This window comes from Vipera ursinii (assembly GCF_947247035.1).
Source record: "Vipera ursinii genome assembly, chromosome: 5".
Taxonomy (NCBI): Eukaryota; Metazoa; Chordata; class Lepidosauria; order Squamata; family Viperidae; genus Vipera; species Vipera ursinii.
Genome location: NC_139518.1, coordinates 47,556,522 through 47,572,501, shown reverse-complemented (window position 1 = coordinate 47,572,501; position 15,980 = coordinate 47,556,522). Strand labels below are relative to the sequence as shown.

The 15,980-nt window shown below is 40.5% G+C and overlaps 1 protein-coding gene across 1 annotated transcript in view; it reads right to left on the bottom strand.

The window, feature by feature from the left end:
* The window catches only part of WBP1L (WW domain binding protein 1 like), a 41,578-nt gene extending 37,033 nt beyond the window's left edge, over nucleotides 1-4,545 (bottom strand). The window contains exon 1 of the mRNA XM_083364729.1: nucleotides 4,323-4,545. Within this exon, the coding sequence (XP_083220855.1) occupies nucleotides 4,323-4,409 (87 nt within the window). The 5' untranslated portion in view covers nucleotides 4,410-4,545. The remainder of the gene's footprint in view (nucleotides 1-4,322) is intronic.
* Between the last annotated feature and the right edge of the window lie 11,435 nt (nucleotides 4,546-15,980).

Below are 15,980 nucleotides of genomic sequence, written 5' to 3'. Positions count from 1 at the left end.
ATTTCTGTAATAGTGGGTCACTAAATAACACTCAGAAAACGCAGGAATCATCCCAATATTTTTGTTCTTAAGAAAATCAGAATTTATTTTTCAGTAAATATCAGAGTTGTAGTTGCACCTTCTACTTACGATATTAAAAATATTTTGGATCCAGTCTGCCAATAAAAAAATCCAAGTACTATAACTGAAAAATGAATGTTCTTTAACAAGAGTTTAATACCCAATGCAGAAGGTAATTGTAAAGGTGAATAAGTATACAATTTTCCCAAGGTAAAAGAATTACCAGTTGAAGTGAAATAGTACCTTGCTCTTAGCAACCAGAAACCATACCTTAGCCATGAAAACAATAGTCATACAGTTCCTTCAAAATGTGTGTATGTTTGCAAGTTATAAAGAGACAACTCCTTTTTCTGATTCTGTCTTGGGAGTCATTCTTTTCCAAAAAAATACGCACAGACAAAAAAAGCTTAGTGCAAATTAAAGACCTGGGAAAGAATTAAACCTGAACAAGTTAAATATGTGCAAAACAGTAATTCACCAGAAATAATTTAAGTGTTGTAATGAATAGCACCACTAGTTTAAAATACATTTGACTTTTTGTGATATAGTCATTATTTAGATGAGATAGCTGTAATTAACAAGTTTGATACTAGTTCTCAAGCTTCTCTATCCCCAGACTTATAGTTTAAGGATATCAACCTAAAGATAAAATGCCTAAGGAAGAATACGTTTCTACTATTTCTGGAGATTTTCATCTGTTGCATGCATTCACTCATTCAGGAAAGAATTGTGTTATTTCGCTTGTATGCATTATACATCTGATTACAAAACTATGGAAACTTAGTCTCAAAATTATTCTTTCTGGATGTGACACAAATTTTTACATTACTATTTCTTCCATAGATCTTTTCATGGAGTGTTTTATACTTAGGTCTGGCTTATAGTCTAAAGTAAAATACATGTCACATGAAGGAGACATATATATTATTTGCAGCATTTAAAGTACAGAATTTGCAGTTAGGAAGGTCTGGTCCTTGTAGTTCTCTCTCTTATAACAGGATTCCTCAAACTCTTGGGGTTCCAAATTCAAAAGGTGGGTTGATGTGTGTGTAAAGTAGAATTTAATGTAGAATAACTGACAGTCAACTTGTCAAGGCAAAGTAGAAGTGAGATCTGACAGAGCTCCAGCTTTATCTGCCCAAGTGAGCATGCAAAGCCAGAGTCTTATCAAAATACATTCCTGCTCTACCTGGACAACCTAGACACAAGCTAGGCTAAACAAAGCAAAGAAGAAAATCTGGATAATGATTTGACAAAAGATCTGGCTGTGTGTGCATACGCCATTTCTCCATTGCCCAAACTCATTCTCACTCTGCCTTAGATAAGAAGGCTTGTCCAAACAAGACCCTGATTGAGTTCTGACATTGCCCCAGGTTTGCATCCACAGGCCTTATGATTTATATACCCAAAGCTGAATCACAGTCAGAACCTGATCCCACTCTGAATGTTTCTGATGTGAAGGGCAAATATCAGTTTTAAAAATGTACATGGAACGGGAGCAACTACATCAGAATTAAAGTATTACTGTATGAAAAACTAAATATTCACTTTTATAATTTATTATGTAGGGACGCAGTGGCTCAGTGGGTTAGGACGCTGAGCTTGTCGATCAGAAGGTCGGCAGTTTGGCGGGTCGAATGCCGCGTAGCAGAGTGAGCTCCTGTTACTCGTCCCAGCTTCTGTCAACCTAGCAGTTCGAAAGCACCTAAAAATGCAAGTAGAAAAATAGGGACCACTACGGTGGGAAGGTAACAGCGTTCCGTGCGCCTTTGGCGTCTTGTCATGCCAGCCACATGACCACGGAGACGTCCTCGGACAAGCGCTGGCTCTTCGGCTTTGAAACGGAGATGAGCACCGGCTCCTAGAGTTGGAAACGACTAGCACGCTTGTGTGGGGGAACCTTTACCTTTACTATAATTTATTATATTCAAACAATAAAATGTTATTTTAAAAAATGCAAAACTATACCATGGCTTTAATCTGACTGTAGATAAAAACCTAATTATTTTAAATAGTATATTTGTTGCCTCATCCTAGCCTTAATAAAATAATTAGTTTTATTCAGGGTTAGGGTTCACACAATTTCATATATTATTTTAGAAAATGAGGGCAATGACAAATTGAATGAGAATCAGCTTCACAAGAAGGCAGCATAGGCAAAGGCACATTATTTCTCCACCTAAATGCAAAATACTACATAAAAAACAATTTATGACAATATATGTGCTGTTTAAATACGGTAATCTTCTCCCCTCAAAATGGGAGCCTACACAAAAACAAAAGTCTAGGAGACTGAAAGTGATAGAATTCTTTACCAATGTGTACAAATTTGTTTGCCAAGTTAATGAGACCAACACAAGGACATTAACTGTTCTGCTTTTTTCAAAAGTTTAGCATACAAGTTCCAGATAGGGAATTTCCAACATATTGGTGTAGCTGGCTGTGCACAACCAATCATTTTTAGTCATTATAAGTCACAGGCTAATATAAATATTGTAATAACAATTACTCTAAATAGAAATAAAAAGAAATTATATCCATGGAATAAGGTAAAGATAAAATGAACATAAAATTACAGAGTACAGGAATTAAAACACAAGAGAACCCTATAAATTATCTAAAGTTTAATTTTTATAATAATCTAAATACTATAAATAACTAAGATAGATAACTATAAAACTGCATATTAGAATTTATAAAATATTACATCAATGTAAAGTGTGGCACCTTATATTAAGTCTACTATTTGCTGAAGCCCTGCTAGTATTTATGGCCCAACTAATTACAACAAAGAAATAGCAAAACACAGAATGGTATGTGTACATTTAAAAGTGAAAGGAAAAAAGGAGGGGAAGGAAAGAAAAAAAAAACAAAGTAAGAGGAAAATATGGAAGCCTAGACTGTCCACAAATAAGCCCCTCCTATTACCAGAAGTCAAAAATTGTGGTACTTGGAAGTCATACAGACCAGTTGCCAGCACTTAGGAGCTTCAATTATCCCATGCCCTTCCTCTTTGAGGAAAGATCAAAGATAACTGAAGATAACTAGAACCTAGAGTGCTTCCCTACTGGGGTAAGGGGAAATACAACAGCAGTAAAGTCAGTATTCATGATCTAGATTCTAGAATCTGGCAAAAACCAACATTTTTCTCTTATTTAATAATCACATTTTTATAGTAGCAGTTGTGAGTTCTTGACTTCTTCACACAAAGCTAAAGATGAAGCTTTGCAAAAATAATAATTAAACAGCATCACTTTTGACACAATTTCTTCCCAGTTAAGGAGGATTGCAGAGATCGCACCTGTTTTATGTGCACGCATACACACCAGTAGTACAGTTCACACATGCTGTCCAGTTTAGTGAATCATAAGTTTACTAATTGCCATTTACACACCATATTGATTCCCAACGATCACAATTTGGTCTACCATTTTATTGCAACAGTAGTTGCTCCCACGCATTATGCTAAACCACAGCTTCCTCAATCCTTAGTTTACCACATATACAAGTATGGACTCAGAAGCATATTAAACCAGAAACCACCATCTACAAGCTGAATCACAAACAATCGTGAAAATATGCGTTTCTACCATAGATTTGGCCCGGCTTAACGTCTTCCTAATTTATTCAAAGCACTGAACCGTCAGCTACAAAAGCACAATAGGTCTATCCAAAACGCTAGGCTGAAATGAAGTCCGCTAGTTCAGCGTTTCCCAACCTTAGGAACTTGAAGATGCGTGGACTTCAATTCCCAGAATTCCCCAGCCAGCATAGCTGGCTGGGGAATTCTGGGAGTTGAAGTCCACGCATCTTCAAGTTCCTAAGGTTGGGAAACGCTGCTACTTTTTAGTTTAGAGCCGACTTTGTTCCAACCTATCATGACGACGAGGTGCTGCACTTAACGTTGCCCAATTACAGCCTGGTTTGCATTTCAGATCCTGTACGCCTGAGATAATACAACGCTTCCTATAAGCTGGAAATTTCATATCCAGCCACTATCACGCTTTCTGAATCAAGTAGTTCTTTCCAAGCTTCGGAGGTCTTTTTCGAGCGGACCCAAATCCGGTTTCTAAAGGCTCCCCGCGAAATGCAACTCCCATGCGGGCCGAGGCCTGGCCTTTGGTTTCCGCTGCCCTCGCCCTGCCTTCCGCTCTCGTTCCTACCCGACCCGACCCCCTCCAGCCTCGATAGGCCCTGCCCTTCGCTCTTCTCGCCTCCCGGCCTGAACCCCGACTTCCCCCTCCTCGTTACACCGGTCTTACCTGCGCAGGCTCCGTGCTCGCCGGCATCGCTTCGGGCAAGGCCTGGAAGAGGAGCAAAGCCATTGCACCGAAGAGCCTCCGCTCCATTCCCCCCCACCCCCCGCTCCCCAGCCAACTTCACCCAACTACTGTGAGTCTGGCCGGGAACGAGCGTACCCCAAGAGCCTTACTCCACCCATGCCGTTGCTTCCCATTGGGTGCAAAGAGGCCCTTCCTTTCTTCCATTGGCCTTCGCCGCTGCTGTTTAAAAAAACTGCTGTAGAAATGGGAGTATTGAGAATAGGTTCCTCCTTTTTTGCCCACGGAGGGAGGGGGAAAAAAAATAAATAAATGAAGCGCCGAAACGGCCATGTTAAGTGTGGCGGAAAAAAAATGCATAGGTGGAGAGGCAGCGCGATAGCTTTCTGGTTTAAAGAGACAGAAGAAAGTGGAACAAAGGGAGGTGCGATTGTCTCCTTCGAATTGGGACAACCGGTTAATTGTAAGAAACGGGGCGGAGGAAGCGAAGGATGGAAGAGAGCTAGCTCTTCTTAGACGCTTTGATTCTGCAGGAACGAGAAAGAATCTTCTCAAATTAATGTTGTTGGGCACAAGAGCAAGAAATCCAGGGCACACAAGCCTGCCTAATACAATTCTGTATGACCCACCCATTGTCTGGGTGCAACAGCAAAATGCTAAGAAAAGCTACCTTATTTTTTTCTATCATTCGTACACTTCATTTCACCTACCACTGATGTGATGATGACTAAGTGCAACTAGTGATAGAGTTCATACAATATATTTATTTATTTATTTATTTATTTATTTATTTATTTATTTATTTAGATTTATATACCGCCCTTTCCCGAAGGACACAGGGCGGTTTACAGGATGTTTAAAAGAAAATCAATATAAAAGTTAAAACAATTTAAAAAAGATTAAATGAAACCCTGAGAGAAAATAAAAACCCCAGTTAAAATTAAAGATTAAAAATTCTCAGCCTGGGCCAGAGAGCTCGAAGAGCCAGGTCTTCAGGTCCCGGCGGAATGAACGGAGGTCGGGGGCAGTCCTAAGCTCCACGGGCAGCTGGTTCCAAAGGGCAGGCGCGCCCACTGAGAAGGCCCTCCCCCTGGGTGTTACCCGCCGGCAATCTTTAACCGGCGGCACCCTGAGAAGACCCTCCCTGTGGGAGCACACTGGACGAAGGGAGCTTGATGCTGGCAGCAGGTGTTCCCTCAGATATCCCGGACCCTCGCCATTTAGGGCTTTATAGGTCATCACCAGCACCTTGAATCTCACCCGAAGGGCAACCGGAAGCCAATGCAGCTCGCAGAGTAGAGGTGTTACATGGGAGTATCGGGAGACCCCCATCACGACTCGCGTGACCGCATTCTGCACCAGCTGAAGCCTCTGGGTGGTCCTCAAGGGCAGCCCCATGTAGACAGCATTGCAGTAGTCTAAATGGGAGGTCACAAGCGCATGAGTGACTGTGCGTAGGGCATCTCGGTCCAGGTAGGGTCGCAACTGGCGCACCAGGCAAACCTGGGCAAAAGCCCCCCTGGTCACGGCTCCTATATGATCTTCAAAATTGAGCCGTGAATCCAGGAGGACGCCCAGGTTGCGAGCCCTATCAACGGGGGGTAACACCTCAACCCCCATTGTTAGAGATAGAATAGTCTGGTTGACCCGAGATGCCGGTATGCACAGCCACTCAGTCTTGGCAGGATTGAGACGAAGCCTGTTTCTCCCCATCCAGACCCGGACCACTTCCAGGCAACGGGACATCACGGCGAGGGCATCGCTGGGTTGGTTCGGGATGGAGAAAAAAAAGTTGGGTATCATCAGCGTACTGATGATACCCCACCCCGAAACCACGAATGATCTCACCCAGCGGCTTCATATAGATGTTGAACAGGAGGGGCGAGAGAACCGACCCCTGAGGAACTCCACAAATGAGAGGCCTGCGAGCAGCCCAGGAGATAGGAGGAGAACCACCGCAAAACAGTGCCTCCCACTCCCAACCCCCTGAAACGCCGCAGTAGGATACCATGGTCGATGGTATTGAAAGCCGCTGAGAGATCTAATAGGACTAGGACAGAGGAACAACCCCTGTCCCGAGCCCGCCAGAGATCATTCAATATGCTAAACCTTGGTTTACTTCACCTTAGATAATTGTGTTATTTGCATTCACCCTAAATCATAACCATGTTTGACAACACAGTTGCTAGGTTCACACAATATGTTAAGCAAAATCAAATTTATTTACTTAGGACCTTATTGTGAGTTGTAGCTCTTGGTTTATAACTAAGCCAATCAACCATGGCATCCTAACCATGGCCACGTCGGCTGAGAATTCTGGAAATCCCATTTTTGTAGAGTAGCAGGTTTGGACCGGCACTTCTATACAGTAGGTACTCTTCAACTTATGATCACGGTTAAGACTAGAATTTCCATTGCTACGCAAGTTGGTTGTTGAGTGAATCATGCCCAATTTTATAATTTTTGCCATGGTTGTTAAGCAAATCACTGCAGTTGTTAAGTGAATCACACAACTGTTAAACAAATCTGGCTTCCCCCATTGACTTTGCTTGTGAGAAATCAGCTGGGGAGGTCATAAATGGCAATGACATAACTCCAGGACACTGAAACTATCATAAATACAGGTGAAACTCGAAAAATTAGAATATCATGCAAAAGTTCATTTATTTCAGTAATGCAACTTAAAAGGGGAAACTAATATATGAGATAGACTCATTACATGCAAAGCAATATAGTTCAAGCCGTGATTTGTTATAATTGTGATGATTATGGCTTACAGCTCATGAAAACCCCAAATCCACAATCTCAGTAAATTAGAATATTGTGAAAAGGTGCAATATTCTAGGCTCAAAGTGTCCCACTCTAATCAGCTAATTAAGCCATAACACCTGCAAAGGGTTCCTGAGCCTTTAAATGGTCTCTCAGTCTGGTTCAGTAGGAATCACAATCATGGGGAAGACTGCTGACCTGACAGTTGTGCAGAAAACTATCATTGACACCCTCAATAAGGAGGGAAAGCCTCAAAAGGTAATTGCAAAAGAAGTTGGATGTTCCCAAAGTGCTGTATCAAAGCACATTAATAGAAAGTTATGTGGAAGGGAAAAGTGTGGAAGAAAAAGGTGCACAAGCAGCAGGGATGACTGCAGCCTGGAGAGGATTGTCAGGAAAAGGCCATTCAAAAGTGTTGGGGACTTTCACAAGGAGTGGACTGAGGCTGGAGTCAGTGCATCAAGAGCCACCACACACAGACGGATCCTGGACATGGGCTTCAAATGTTGTATTCCTCTTGTCAAGCCGCTCCTGAACAACAAACAACGTCAGAAGCGTCTTACCTGGGCTAAAGAAAAACAGACCTGGTCTGTTGCTCAGTGGTCCAAAGTCCTCTTTTCTCATGAGAGCAACTTTTGCATCTCATTTGGAAACCAAAGACCCAGAGTCTGGAGGAAGAATGGAAGAATGGATGCTTGAAGTCCAGTGTGAAGTTTCGACAGTCTGTGTTGATTTGGGGAGCCATGTCATCTGCTGGTGTTGGTCCACTGTGCTTCATTAAGTCCAGGGTCAATGCAGCCGTCTACCAGGAGATTTTGGAGCATTTCATGCTTCCTTCCGCTGATGAGCTTTATGGGGATGCTGACTTCATTTTCCAGCAGGACTTGCCACTTGCCCACACTGCCAAAAGCACCAAAACCTGGTTCAATGACCGTGGGATTACTGTGCTTGATTGGCCAGCAAACTCGCCTGACCTGAACCCCATAGAGAATCTATGGGGCATTGCCAAGAGAAAGATGAGAGACATGAGACCGAACAATGCAGAAGAGCTGAAGGCCGCTATTAAAGCATCCTGGTCTTCCATAACACCTCAGCAGTGCCACAGGCTGATAGCTTCCATGCCACGCCGCATTGAGGCAGTAATTGCTGCAAAAGGGGTCCAAACCAAGTACTGAGTACATATGCATGCTTATACTTTTCAGAGGTCCGATATTGTTCTATGTACACTCCTTGTTTTATTGATTGCATGTAATATTCTAATTTTCTGAGATTGTGGATTTGGGGTTTTCATGAGCTGTATGCCATAATCATCACAATTATGACAAATCACAGCTTGAACTATCTTGCTTTGCATGTAATGAGTCTATCTCATATATTAGTTTCCCCTTTTAAGTTGCATTACTGAAATAAATGAACTTTTGCACGATATTCTAATTTTTCGAGTTTCACCTGTACACCCGTGCCCAAATTTTGATCACATGACTGTGGACTACTGCATTGATCGTTAAGTTTGAGGAATGGTTGTAAATCACTTTTTTCAATGCTATTACAAACAGTTGTAAGTCAAGGGTTGCCTGTACATTGTGCTACCCAGTGCAAGAGAGATTGAACCCAAACAGAGGTAGCTTCTTGAGCTCTGCTTCTGAACAATATTTGGGGCATATCTCAGCCTCTTCCATACTATCATGCCATAGTTGTTCCAGAAGCAGCACAAATTGTGCACATAGACATCAGTGAGAAGGATAAAATATTAAGGGAAGCCACTGATTGAGAGCTATGATAATTGCTGCTTAAACAGAGCACCTAGCTATCATTATGACTAAAGTATAAAAGGCTGAAATCCAGAGTTTATTAAGTTTATTAAGCCACATTATGCCACAGAAGAGCCCTTAGTCTCTTGTTCATATGAAGAAACCATTTTGTTGAAACATGTCTGACTTTGGCCTGTGTTTGATGGGAGATTGCTTCAGAATCCCATTTACATTGTCTTGAGTTCCAGATGGGTTAGAAATGTATGAAGTTTAAAATAGCTTGATGAAAGCTGCAGATCTAACCATACTTAATGTTGATCTAGCTGAAACTTTGTTTGAAGCCTTACATCAGGGATGTCAAACTGGCAGCCCGGATGCATCATACACAGGCCACACCAACCCCAGCTCCACAAAGGCAAAAACATCACAAAGCGTCACAATACTTCACGTGATGCAATCGAGTATGACACCCGTGCCTTACATCTTTTCCAAACTCACGTATTTACTTGTCTACCCACTTGGTTTTCAGTGAGATCATCACAGTATTGGCCATTTACAGATTAGTAAAATAATAAGAAGGATTAACACACTGTATTAAACCAGCGGTCCCCAATCTTTCTGGCTCTGTGGACTGGCAATGACAACAGTGGAGGGGGGGATGGTTTCACACATGCGCCTGCAGCTTGAACAAATGGAGCTTCACACACTTGCCCACCACTTCCGTGGCCCAGTTCCCAACAGACTGCAGACTGGTACTGGTCCATAGACCGGGGATTGGGGACCCCTGCATTAAACTATGATTTATTGAGTTCATGTTTGTCTAGATCCATACAACTCATAATAAATTATGGTAATTTTAGTATAAACACAATGGCTGGGATTATATCACAAGGAAACCAAATAAACAAAATTGTAAATAATGCATAGTTAGTATTTCAATATCTGGTTTTGTTGAGGATAATAAGAAAATTATGTTGCCTCATAATGATTCCTCAGACTTGAAGAGGTGACTGATGTATTTTATCCCCTTATTCCCACAAAATGTATTTGGCAGCTCTGGTTCCCTTAATACTCCAGATATTTTTTCATTGCCAAGTCAGAGACCGATAGCATGTATGTATTCTTGTTTTCTTTCTAGCTGCTTGAAATGTAATGAGTCAGACATAAAAATGTATTTGCCAGACAGCTTTTGTTTGAAAACAAGGGACTCAACTGCAGCAATAATAAGGGTTGTTGTTTTTTTACTTTAAAAAGACAGGAAGATAACTCTTCAAAGGCTCTGGAAGGCTATGTTTCTTGGAAGAGGCTATCATGGGAAAGGGGAATTAAACACAAATACAGGAAATGGAAACCCAACCCTTGAAATCTGAGACACTGAATCTAGCCAAACATGCAACGCATTTCTAAGTAATTCAAAACATCTGTAATACTGAATTCAGATATAAGAGTAAACACTATTGAAATCAATAAAATTGACTTGTAATAAAACTTATTCAATATTACACAGGAAGTAAGCTTAGCATTTTCAATCTTTTAGTGAAAGAATAATCTTTCTCCTTCATTGGATGTAAACTAATTTCCAAAGTATGCTTGTTTGGATAAAGGTGTCTCTCATTAATATGATGTAATATGAATACTATTGCACCACTGAACTAAACATAAAAAGCTATTTTTGTAATGCAACTGTGATAACCATTATGTAATGTACTTGAGAAGGAGAGAAGAGGAAATACATAAGTTTGTTGCGTAAGAAGGCAAAGCTGCTTTTGGTTCTATACAGAAAACATCTCTGTTGCGCACCTCTCTTCGTTAGCTACAGCAGAAAAGGAAAACAGGGACTCTCCTTGCAAAGCTCAGAAACCAGTGGCTCTGCCTCCCGATACCAATAGGCCTAGAGCCAAGCATTCAGCAGAATGAGCAGGAGACTTCCAAATTCAGCAGCACTGGTTTGCAACTTTTTGAAATGAAATATTATCTAAAGAGCATCATTTCCTACTTAGTTACATTTAGGTTTAAATAAATAATGGCACCATTGCTTTGGACTATATCCTTTTTACATGGTTGTTATAAAAACTTCGTTGCTAAGAAAGTTCTTTTTATATTACATCTTTTAGGTTAGATAAACCTAAGGCAGAGGTCAGATCTATTTGTTGTTATTGATCTCTTGGGGGTGGTTTTGTGTTCACATAAATTCATTCATTCCCATTTATTTGAAGATAAAACATTATTTGTCCACTCAGCCTGAAGGCAGTTAAAGATGCCTTAGTTCTAGATGAGGGGTCTTCAACCTTGGCCCTTTTATGACTTGTGGACTTCAACTCCCAGATTTTCTCAGCCAGGCCTGCTGGCTAAGGAATTCTGTGAGTTGAAGTCCACAAGTCATAAAATGGCCAAGTTTGAAAACTCCTGGTCTAGATGCTGAAATCTGCAATCCAGCAATTGGTATATTCCCTGTGAAAGACCAACTACATATTATATGAAGTAACCATCTATTATAGGTAGTCCTCAATTTACGACCATACTTGAGCCCAAAATTTATGTTGCTAAGTGAGACAGTTGTTAAGTGAGTTTTGACCCATTTTATAACCTTTCTTGCTACAGTTGTTATCACTGCAGATGTTAAATTCATAACATGGTTGTTGACTTTGCTTGGCAAAAGGTCACAAAAGGTGATTGCATAGCACTGGGACATGACAGCCATCATAAAGATGAGCCAGTTGCCAAGGATCTGAATTTTGATCACGTAACTAGGGTGATGCTGCAATGGTTGTAAATGTGAAAACTGTCATAAGTCACTTTTTTCATTGTCAGTGTAACTTCAAATGGTTCCTAAACAAAGTTGAGCAGTACCTTTGAGGATACACTATTTTTAGAAGGCAACAAAGCTCCTTAGAAAATAGATTATTCTTTTGACTTCAAGGATTTCCATTATCTTGCTTGCTTTTATAGATTAAAGGAAATCCTGTATAGGCGATTTTCCACACCACTGCCCTAAAGCATTTTAATCCAGTTTGAAGTGCTAAATACAAAGAACCAAACCACTATTAAGCCCTCAGCTGCTACAGGATATATAGTAAAAGAAAATATCTTTAACCCATAGGAAAAAAACAAACAAACAATGGTCATCCAGCAACTTGGCAGTTTATTTTTACTGAGGAGAATTGGCAAATCCAGCAGCACACTTGTCTTTGGGCTACTAAGGGGAAACTGCAAAACATTTAGTTTAGCATGTCCCAATGCGACCTGTGCTTCAAGAGCTAGGAGGTGAGAGACAAGATTTGTTGCATTTTTGGAGTTTTCTGAGCTTGGTTGTTTTACTTCAGATGTTTTATTATCAGGCTAGGTAGCATCATGTCATGAGAGAGTGAAGCTTACTGCTTGTTTATATACACTGTAGTACAAGGGTCTTCAAACTTGGCCCTTTTATGACTTGTGGACTTCAACTCCCAGAATTCCTCAGCCAGGCCACAAATCATAAAAGGGCCAGGTTTGAAGACCCCTGCTGTAGTAGTTTGCCTGTTCATCTTGGTTGGAATGTGTTTTTTAATGGTTATTTATTAGAGTATCGTTTCTTCCAGTTATCTGATCCTATTTCCTTATCTGGGTGTTGGCTGCTAGGGAAGATGTGGGCTGGACTGTTTTCCCTTTTGACCTTTGATTTTAACATATATTCTGCTGAAAGAAAAGTTTTCATCATGGTTCAGTCCAAGCCGGGGATAAACAACATTGCAACTGCTTTAGAAAGAAGGTTGCAGTTTATTGAAGAGGAGAGCCAGACAGGAAGATGGCTCTGGAAAAAAGGAGAAAAAAGGGCTGAGCACATGTAGGGAGTGGGTTTTTATACCCTCTGGAGCCAAAAGCCTCCTGTTCCTGTTTTGAGGCTTTGTATTTCCTGTGTCATGTATTTTGACTTGTGTCCCTTTGGCATCTGTGAGTTAATCCTATTATGTCCTGTCTTAGACTTTGGGTGGGGTATGTAGATTTTAGGTGTCTTTGTCTTCTTAATCTTCTAGCTTCAATTTTCCTGAATGGTCTGCATTTCTATAGAGCTGGTTTCTGCTTGGGGGAGGGAGACCTGGGGCTATCAAGAAAAACTGGGCATGCCTTTCTGCCTCTTTAAGATCCTTTGAGGAAATATATTTTTCTGTCTTTTTAATATTTCCTTCTCTGGGGGGCTGACTTCCCACAATTCTCAACCAGTGGGGAGACAGAGAGGAAGAAAGGTGTCTTCCAACATGGAAATGGAGCCAAAGAGATGCCAAACAAACAAGCCTAGCTTCAAACAAGTTCTGGCTATACCATGGTTGAACCATAAATTGCTTCAGCTTTCAACCTGGCAAAGAATCTTCTTGTGAAAATGTCTGTTCTCTATAAAGATAGGTTTCCACAAATACCTTCCAAAATATCTAGTATTTTTGCTGTCTTAGTATTATTTTCTTAGTCCCATGTGAATTATTTTCAATTTAAGCTCTGCATTAAAAGCCCTCATCTGGATTTCCCAGTTGGGTAAGGTTAGACACCTGGGGAGGTATAGCTAATAGATGACACAAATCTTACCCTTCTTGCTAGTCTCTGCTAATCAAATAATCAGCTGATTGGTGGAAAATTATTTGCTTAGCTTCCTGTCATTAATAGCTGAGGGAAATCAGCCATTTTTTCCCCAATTTGCTGGCCAATAAGAAAAATAAATAGGGCTGTTTGCTGCTCCATTTTGCAGTTGGTAGGTCTATGATGTAGATGATTAAACTGTAAACTATTTTGTATTATGTTTCAATCTGAGAATACAGAAAATAGTTAAAGATAAGTCTTTGGAAAAGTTTGCATTGTCACCACACTGAACTCCATAACCAGACTGATCCTCCATGATAGGACATTAACTATTTCTTAAGGGCAGGATTCACAACACTGTCTTTTGCTTGGTCGCAGAACAACAGGAAAGCAACCTGTTGTTTCCTGCTATACATCTAGAGAAGCGTTACCAGCCCTTTTAGGTAGAACAGACTAGGAACCAAAATCATGTAGGCCAATGCTACTTTTATTGTAAAATTATAGTAATAGAAACTTGCAAATTTGAATGCCTCTGTCCCTTCTCTCCCTTTATCTTCATGTGAACTAAGGAAGGGCTTGCATGAGATGTTTATGTATAATACCTGCCCTCACATCAGCTTTCTTTTATCTGACCATTGCCTTAGCAGGAGCTTTTCTTCCTATCTCTCAAGGTCATTGCCTCTGCCCATTACTTGCCCTGGCTCAATCAGTACTATCAAGCTTGCATCTAGTGCTTCATTTCATTGTAGGCAAACATTTACATTTCAATTGGGTGTTTTGGCAGGAATGCCTTTTCCCTCCAGTCCTGCTCTCCATGGCCATTTTTTCCTGGGCTGCTAGGCTGCCTATCCCCTTTTGAAGGGAACTTGGATGGTAATTTTTGTTGTTGTTATTGTTGTTTTACCAATGAACTCATGAACTATTTTATCTTATTATTCAACTTTAACAGCAAGTGAAAGGCTGTTTTTAATTTTTTTCAAACCAGACGAAACTGACAAAGGTTTTAACAAGGGGAAAATGGTAAAAAGGTGATCTATTTTTCCTTTTTCTTTTTACTGGTCCATTGATGGATGTATTGGATGGAGAGGTTTCAGTCATAAAGGAGAGTCAATCAAGGAACTCATACAAAGTTATTGCAATTTGCCACAGCCAATTTGCGCCATGGGATAACTCACCATGGCCAACTTGCCATTGGACAACTCACTGTGGGACAAGAAATACACTAATATCAAGAAATGGTAGAATAGATTCATTAAAGAAAGGATGTAAAAGGAGGCATAGAATGAAATGTGAATGGCAAAAATTACAATAATTTTTCATTTATTTTAAATAATTAAATTGAATTGTTAATTTGTCCTGTGGTGAGTTGCCCTGCGGCTGTGGTGAGTTGGCTGTGGCAAATTGGCTGTAGCAAGTTGGCTGCGGTGAGTCAGCTGCGGCAAGTTGGCTGCGATGAGTTGTCCCATTCTGATTCTCAAGTGTCTGTAATGGGAAGAAAAATAATTGGTGCTTGCTTTCTCATCATGTATAGGAGGAGTAAAGAAGCAGAAGAATCCATCAGTTTGGGACTTTGATAAGCGTGGTTAAGACAAGCTATTAACATGGCCAAAAACAGAGCAAGGGTTGGAAATAAATTTTCTAAACCAGATTAATAGCCATAATGGGAAGGCAGCAGTTTAAGGCTGCAGTGCAGAAAATCCCACTGTTGCAACTCCAGGTTTGGAGCAAGAATACTATAAAGTCAAACAGGCCATGGTATCTCTCCTCTGAAGTTGAGAATTCAACATGTAGACATTCTGCAACAGTTCTGCAGAGATCTTTTGGTAAACAAATAAATATAGAGCAATTGTTTAAGAAAGCTTGGAGCCAAGTTAGCTTTGCTCACTACTCCCAGCTATGTTTGTGACGAAATTATCAGGGTCTGAATGTGGCTGTTCAAACATAGACAGATGAGGAGCAGAACAGAACTCAGTGTTCCTCAGGAAGAGCTGGCTCAAATTCATGTACAAATTTGTATCCAGTATGTATTGGACAATCTTGTTCCTATGGTAAATGAGAGAAGATCATTTGGTATAAAAATCCGTAATATTTGTTTGCGGGTATAGGATAACCTTCCTCAATTTGTCTTTCTGATAGAAACCTCCTTTCCCCCAGCCATCGTGCACATTGGTAATAATGAAGGTGGTAATCATACATCTCTGAAAAATATTCCATTGGAGAAGATTGGTGTAGGATTAGCAACTGTGTGGAAAAATTCCAAATGGCAAAATATTCCAATTTTCTTCTCTGAATGCTATTGCTCTCACAAAAAACTCTCCCTCTTTCCTTGTGACTGATAAGCCATCATAGATCTCTTGTATTTTACCTGGTTTTCCTTAAGAGTTTTCACATTTCACAAATTGTATAGTTCAATTACTTACTGCTTGCTGTCCACAATAAAGTATAATCACCAAGTATGTTATCCTATCCTGTTATCCACATGTGCGGGGGAACCTTTACCTTTACCTTATGTTATCCTATATATTCAAATGAATGTGGAGCTGTAGTAAAACTAAACTTAGCTGCTGATATA